At 33.6% G+C, this 7,903-nt stretch overlaps 1 protein-coding gene across 1 annotated transcript; it reads right to left on the reverse strand.

Annotated features, from left to right (window-relative positions):
* Positions 1–1,891: 1,891 nt before the first annotated feature.
* On the reverse strand, positions 1,892–7,004 carry LOC140433625 (uncharacterized). Its single transcript, XM_072521607.1, has 3 exons — positions 6,610–7,004; positions 2,224–2,614; positions 1,892–2,158 (listed from the first exon to the last, which is right to left on the reverse strand). Exons 1-3 carry the CDS (start codon positions 7,002–7,004, stop codon positions 1,892–1,894), a joined length of 1,053 nt encoding a protein of 350 aa, XP_072377708.1.
* Between the last annotated feature and the right edge of the window lie 899 nt (positions 7,005–7,903).

A 7,903-nucleotide genomic window follows, 5' to 3' on the forward strand; every position in this document is an offset into this window, starting at 1 on the left:
ATATAATTGGTCTAGTGACACAACCTTTCCTTCATGTCAGTAATAATATATCCTTTACCATTTTTACGTATATTCGTTCTTGTGCTTTTTCTAGAACCTGTTATTTCTTTGATTTTTTTGTGTAAATTAAGGGTATCATAGTTTTTTTCCAGATCTTCTACTTTGCATCTGTCGTAGAGCCACCCCTCTTTTGCTTTTCTTTCTGGTATTTTTCTGAATTTCTTTGTATTTATTCAGATCTTTTGCTTGATGTTTTCTTTATTCTTCCATAAGTTCAAGAGTTTTTACTATCATCCAAGGTTTTGTTTTTTCTCCAAGTGGTTAGAGGGTTTCTTTTTCAACTGACACAAGGGCATGCTGAATTTTTCCCCATTTTTGGTCAATAGTTGGAGTTTTCGCATTATGTTCTTTGACTTTCCTTAAGTTTACGTTTATTTTAAATTTCATTTCCACATATGTGTTTTCTTGTTTGAGCCGCATTGTATCTATGATTTTCTTGGAGCTAGGATGTTTTACATTTACATTCTTTAGTTTTACTCTTATCGGCAAAACAACCGGATTGTGATCGGAGAATATGCCCGGTCCTGGATAAGTTTCGGTTGATATTATAGAATTTCTATATTTTCTGTTGACGATCATAATATAATCTATTTGATTTCTAACTATTTTGTTGTTATTGTCAGCGGTCGATAGATAAGTGTTGTTATATTTTCCTCAGTCTTCTTCTTCGCGTGATATCTCTGTTTCAAAGTTTGCCTATCATCATTGCTATGATTGCTATGCAAGACATCTTATTTCCCCCTATTTTTTTTTTTCTGAGCAAAATTGTTCCCTTGATTATGTTCCACAGAGCAAGAAATCGAAATGTTTTATAACAACATAAATGAAATAATACGACTGACAAAATGAGGAGAGATAACAATCTTCATTGGTGACTTTAACGCCAAACTTAGTGGTAGTGCTGAAGAAGACAACATGGTATATGGTCTCGGTACCAGAAACAATAGAGACGAAAAACTTTACAACTATGTGCAGAGAACAACCTTTTAATAGCCAAAACTTACTTTAAACATTATCCTAGGAAGCTATACACTTGGAAATTACCTGCAGACAGGGAAGATAGAATTGTTAGGAATCAAATTGATTTCATTTTGCTCGACCATAACTTTAAGAAGTATTTACATAAAATCTACTATAACGTATGATAGAGCTGACATTCATAGCGATCACAATCTAGTTATAATGGATTTTAGACTAAACAGATTTCTGAAAGTTAAACGATAAAAAGTGACAAATAAAAGGTTCTTCTTAGGGTGCCTGTCCGTTCCTAACGTTGGCGATCATTCTGGCTATGATGACTTTGTTGGTTGCTATACGGAATAACTGTGTTAAGGTCTTTCTATACCATGCTCTCAGATTAACAAGCCAGGATATTCTTCTTCGTCCTGGGGCCCTTTTCCCCTTAATTTTACCTTCCAAAATACATTGAAGCAGCTCATATCTGCTTTGATTCTCATTATAATATGTCTCAAGTACTACAGCTTACCGCCCTTCACGATGTTGACCAAATCCACGGTTTTGTTCATCCTCCATAGTACTTTTTCATTGGTAGAATAATAAAAGGTTGCGTCTAAATAATTAAAAGGTTTATTTGGTTTTTGTTTTCCTGTTAGTTTTTTCACTCTTCTACATTAAGTTTCATGTTTTTTTTGCATTTTGAATTTTCTGTCTATTTTAATTTTGGATTTCTTTGTAGTTTTTCTCAAGTACGAATCTGGTACCAAGAATAAATAAATTCGAACACATATACCTACACAAATGATACTTATGATAATATAACATCTAACGGATAGTTCTATTACATTATTTATTCACTAAAACATAATCTGATTTAAAGAACCATATTAAACTGTATGATAATAACCAAATACGTTATAAGTGCAGAAAAAATAGAAGACAAGCTTGACTGGTTAACATCGTAGAATCCAGCAGCAGAAAAAATTGGACGCCAAAGATCTGCGTACTTAGCTAACAGTAACAAGTGATCTTTTTCTTCGTCTTCTTCCACAGTTTCATGAAGAAGATAACAAGTTTTAATGAACGATTTTCCATTAACTTCCACAGAGTTACAGGACATTATAAGAGAAAGCAGAAATATCTGAAACAGAAAGTCAATCATAGTAAGTAATGACTTATTATATCGATTACAAAAATAGTTATTACCGCATTTTTAATCGGTGCAGTGTAATTGATCAGTTTTTGCGCTGTGGGTATATCGGACAAATCCAATGCTAGTACGAAATAATGCAGGATGTGCAAAACACTAATAGTCAAATTAATAAACAAAATGCTTCCAAATAGATGATTAGTTGTTTCCACTACTGACTCGGCTATTTTGTAAGCCACTATGACTTTCCGGATCACCAATAAATGTTGTTTCCTCTTCAGTGTTGTTTTTAAGTATTTAATCATAAATTCGTAGCGATTATTTAACCAATTTGTTAAAATCAAGTAGAAAGTTATTATAACGATCATATATAAGGTGGTAATACCTCTTAAAGATATAACAAGAGGTGCAGCTGCATAGGAGTTACTAGTTGCAAAGTAATACAAGCTGAAAAATGAAAAATATTATATTACTCGTAAATATTAACTTTACTAATAATAATAGACCGAACAAACCAATAATAGAACAAAAATCAAAAGGAAGGTTTCAGGTCCCACTAGTGGGAGCCACGTGTATTGTGTAAACAGCTACCACAGTTGGGCTGTGGAGGAGTGTGCCTAATGGAAGATGGTAAATGCTCTAACTGTTGGTAACATGTTTATGTTGACAATGTCCGGGCATCAGTTTGGTAGAGGTGTCTAGGTCGCGATACGACAGACGAAAGAGATATTATTAAAAATGATATTTAAATGGATAAAACGAATAAACGTTATAAAATAAAAGAAATAAACGTTCATTTTTGATGTTCAAAATTCTTGTATAGGTACTTCACAAAAAATTATTGTAATTAACAAAAGTTATAGTATTACTAATAAATAAGACAAAAATATATATATCTCTATACAGTAAATGTTATTAACAATTATTCTTCGACTACTTATTACCATACTTATAATATCAATTGTCTGTTATCAAATAGAAAAATAAACTATTATAAGACGATAATTCACTAAACTTGAGTTGGTAGTGTCTCGTATCATAAAACTTTCGGCTTTTGGTTGTACTGGTTGTAAAATACTTACAGAATACAGTGGTGCATACCTGCGGTTTGGTTTGGACGGTTTTCATACAATTATCTCGTGGCCTCAGCAGGTAAAGATAAGATTCGGTGTTGCAAACTAGCATAAGAACTACAAAATTTGGATAGTCAACTTCAGCCATCAAGGAATCTGGACGCTGTGCCAACAGAACAACGCAGGACCACAATGAGACAAAAGTAAGGTAACACAGCAGCGGTAAGACGACAGTTAAGCAGTGACAGTTAGTGGCAAGACACCAAGTCAAACCAAATCAAAACAGTTATAATATAGGTGAATAATATAAGTAAAGTTAGACGATGAGTTGACATTTGCCATTCATGACATGACTTCTGTCAAAATTTTAACAGGCGTTTGGTTTTTTGGGGTTATGTTTTTTGGGAGAAATGGAAAAAGTCGAGTATCGTTCGGTGATTACGTTCCTCCACAAAAAGGGTAAAACGAATGTGCAAATCAAAGCCGACCTGGACGAAGTTTATGGTGAGGTTGCACCTTCGTTAGCAACGACTCTTTTCTGGGATGCGAAGGGCATCATCCATATCGACACTTGGAAAAAGGAAAAACAATCAGTGGTGAGTACTACGCAGCATTATTGGATCGATTCGATGCCGAATTGCGTCGAAAACGCCCCGGTTTGGAACGCAAAAAAGTGCTCATTCACCAAGACAATGCACCGGCTTACCCATCGGCCGTCGCCATAATAAAATTACAAGAACTGGGCTATGAATTGGTTGAACACCCACCGTATTCCCCAGAACTTGCCGCCAGTGATTTTTTCCTGTTTTCAAACCTAAAAAAATGGCTCAGAGGACACCGTTTCGCAACAAATGATGAAGTCGTCGCTGAAACTTCGGCCTATTTTGAAGAGCTCGAGCAAAAGTACTATTCGGATGGGATAAAAAAAATTGGAACATCGTCTTACTAAGTGTATCGAGCTAAAAGGGGACTGTGTTGAGAAATAAATCGATTTAATTCTAAAAAACTTATTTTTTCTATCAAAGGCTAGTTTTATATCAATCCACCCACGTAGTTAAGGCTTAGATGGCTATAAAGACGGAAAATGTTGATTTGTATGCGAGAACAAGCCTAAATATGGGTGACGCACATGGAATCATTTCGAGTCAACGGTACTTTTTTTTAAACTAGACATTTAGAGAAAGCACAGCAGTATGTAACTTAAAAGGGTTTAGGAAATGTGTATTTTTTAAATTAACAAAACGCCACTTTTAGTAATTAAGAAATCGAGGCGTGACACGTTCCTTGGATTTGTTAGAAATGGGCGTAGTAAAAAAATTGGGAGAAAATAATTGGGGGTATTTATGAAATACGTTGAACATGCTTTACACTTAGTAATTAAAAGCAATTCTTATATCTATCTATCTATATAAAAATTTTTACAGCTGTCGCCACCATCCTTCTTTCAGCCAACGTCTCCAGTCCTTTCTGTTCTGCCATTCTCCATCTCTAAGGTCTCGTCTTTCCATGGCCTCGTCCACTTCATCCCTCCATGATCTTCGGGGTCTACCTCTTTTCCTCCTTCCTATTGGGCTCCAATCCGAAATCTTTGCTATCCACCTTGTATGATCTGTTCTTCTTACATGCCCACAATTCTTATAAAAGCATATAGAAACGCATACGTTGCTTACTAGAAATAACAGTATTACCACTGTATCTTACCGAGGAAAATGAACTTGGGATAAAGGTAAGAAGTTGGAAAAACAAGTTGTTAATTAAATAATTAATTTTCAGAATCAGTCTAATAGAACTATTTTAGATCATGCAATTATCGCAGTACATGACCCAACACGACATAAAGTAAGGGAACTTCACTACAAATATGTTACTGATATTATGCTTGAGAATGACAACTATCATTCTCAAGCAATATCAATACTATGCTTACCGACCGCATACTATGGTATATTCATTCAACTGAGTCCCAAATGACAGGTAACAATAATAATTAATTTACGTTAGGTTGGTAAAATTTTCACATCGATTGGAAGTGGCTGGATGCTACTGCACAGTCGAGCACAAGTAGTCCTAGTCAAAATAAATTGTGTAAGTAAAAATGTATTTTAATGCAGTGAATCGTATCGTATTTATTACATAAAAACTTACTTAATCATCAGATGATCAAACAAATACCACAAATTGGTTATCCATAATAAAAAAGTTAAAAATATAAACTATCTCACTAGAAGTAACAACGAAAAAATAAACAAAAAACAGAAATAAAACTATGTCAAACAGAAACTATATTAAAACTACGTCAAAAGAAAATGGATTACACTTAAGTCAGGACATATTATCTATCATATGGGTATAACCGACAACTCCATGGGTGGTGTGGGTCTCTTGATGAATAAAAAATATGCACCAGAAATTATAAGCATTGCAAGCGTTGCCAAGCGAGTAGGATACTTAATACTTTGTCTAAACACCAAACTTAAAATAAAAATTATCCAAGTATATCCACACATATTTTCAGTAAGTTAAGAAGAAATAGACCAATTTTTCGAGAACGTTAATACAGTCCTTGCAGTTTCAGGATGGAGTCAAACTTTGCTCATAGAAAACTTCAACGGGAAAGTATCAAAACGACTGGAGTACTTGAGGGAGTTGAGGGAGTTCTTGGTCCATTTAGAATAGAAGTCAGAAACAAACAAAACAAACCGACAAACAAAAAACAAAAGAGATTTCAAGTAGTAACCAACCTTATATTGTTAAATAATTGCACCAGAATCACCAGACAAAACTGTTGGAAATTTGTCCTGCGACTTTTGCGCTACTAATATTACCAATCCCTAGTGTAACGTGATCGTACCATGGGAGAAACGGTAAAGAAGGACAAGTGGTCTCTAAGCGATGTCTATGAGAGCTAGCCAACTTTGGAGGATTATGATCTTAGCACAGTTGATAGAATTTCTTCCTTCTTCATAATGAAATTTTGTCCTAAGTTGTTGAAAAAAATGGATACAGAAACAAAAGATAAAATAGATGACCCGGAAGAGGACTCAAAGATGCATGAGTATTCTGAGCCCAAAAATAAAAATAAAAAAAATAAAAAGAGAACCAGTAGAGGAACGATTCCGGCCTCGAATTCTGTCTTTGTCCCTAATGATTAACCCTTTGTCCTAGGCACTTGTATCAAGTCAAACCCAGACCACAGAAAAGGTCTATCGGGTGTTAAAAGAAAGTTTATATAAAGCAGATTCGTCTAAACTTCTACAGACTTGTGTAGTAGTTGTCCGAAATACCTATATGATTAATTTAAAAAAATAAATAAAAGAAAAACTGAACCAGGAAAACTGACTTAAATATTATAAAAAAATACTTCGTTACCTGAAAAGCGAATGTGGTACGGCTAGGAAAACTAGAACCATTTTAATTCCAACCCGAAACATGCTCTCATTTCCAAAATACTCGCAAGTGTTCAGTATGCTCTCGAAAGTATATATTTTTTCATATAATTTCTTCCAATATCTTTGTTTTTTTAACATTAAATATACTAAAGTATATGAAAGAAATAGTGTCTCACAAATAATCAAAACAACGGCCATACCACTAAGGGTTGGACGTAGGCCCGTGTTCAACAGAGATTGGGCTTTAAAGGAGTTGTAGGATATGGCCAATATTCCTGCTAGTATGGTGATACTTATTAATTTTAAATAAGGGCTGCTAGTCTGCATGGAACCCTCACCGGAAACATAATAAAATACACCGAAATACTTGCCCATACTAATATACGAGTTCAATAGTTTAAAATCATAGTTTGGTGGGGTTATTTTGATATTTTCTCTAGTTTTGAATAAGGTCTCTGTATATACTTGTTTATTTTTTAATACCATTGTATAATACCTCCAATTTTACTTTAAAAACTATTAGAAACTAGGGCGGATATTTTATTAAGCTTTTATTGTTTCGTTTTGTCTTACTTATCAGTGTATTTAATAAATTTAAAGCTTACAGTTAATTCTTACAAAGTTACCAAGTCATTTATTGAAATTTTTATGCAGTTAATATAATATCAATTTCCATTTATTATTAACTATTTAAAAAACTATTAGATGATTATGTCACGCATAGGAATTGTTATAAATTTTTAATTTGTACCGCAGACAGCTCTTTGTTTTTATATAATACAAGAATTTAAAACATATTTTATTATTGATTATTAAAAAAATGTCCCCCGAGCAGAATAATGTAATCAATAACCACTAAATTAGGAAAAAAAGTCTTATCAAGGAGTTCAAAATTAATTTACAAAAAAAAATTATTATTTTATTTATTATTTATTTTTACACACAACAGGCCGTTAAGGCCTAGGTCATTTTTTTAAAACATAATCCTAATATTAACTAATTACAATTATTTTAAACAAAACTTTAACTTAAATATGTATATACAACATTCTTAACTTCTCTGAAGGACCTGGTCGACAATATTTCTCCATTCGCTTCTATTTTGTGCTTTTCTTTTCCAGTCCCTCACCTTCACGTGTTTAAGGTCTTCCTCCACTTTACTAATCCACCTCGTTCTGGGTCTACCTCTTCTTTTGGGGCCGATTAGTTTTCTGGTTATTACTATGGTAGGTTCTTTGTATAAAGCCATTAATTCATTGTTGGTTCTTTTCTCT

Source organism: Diabrotica undecimpunctata, chromosome 2, assembly GCF_040954645.1.
Source record: "Diabrotica undecimpunctata isolate CICGRU chromosome 2, icDiaUnde3, whole genome shotgun sequence".
In the NCBI taxonomy this organism is placed as follows: domain Eukaryota; kingdom Metazoa; phylum Arthropoda; class Insecta; order Coleoptera; family Chrysomelidae; genus Diabrotica; species Diabrotica undecimpunctata.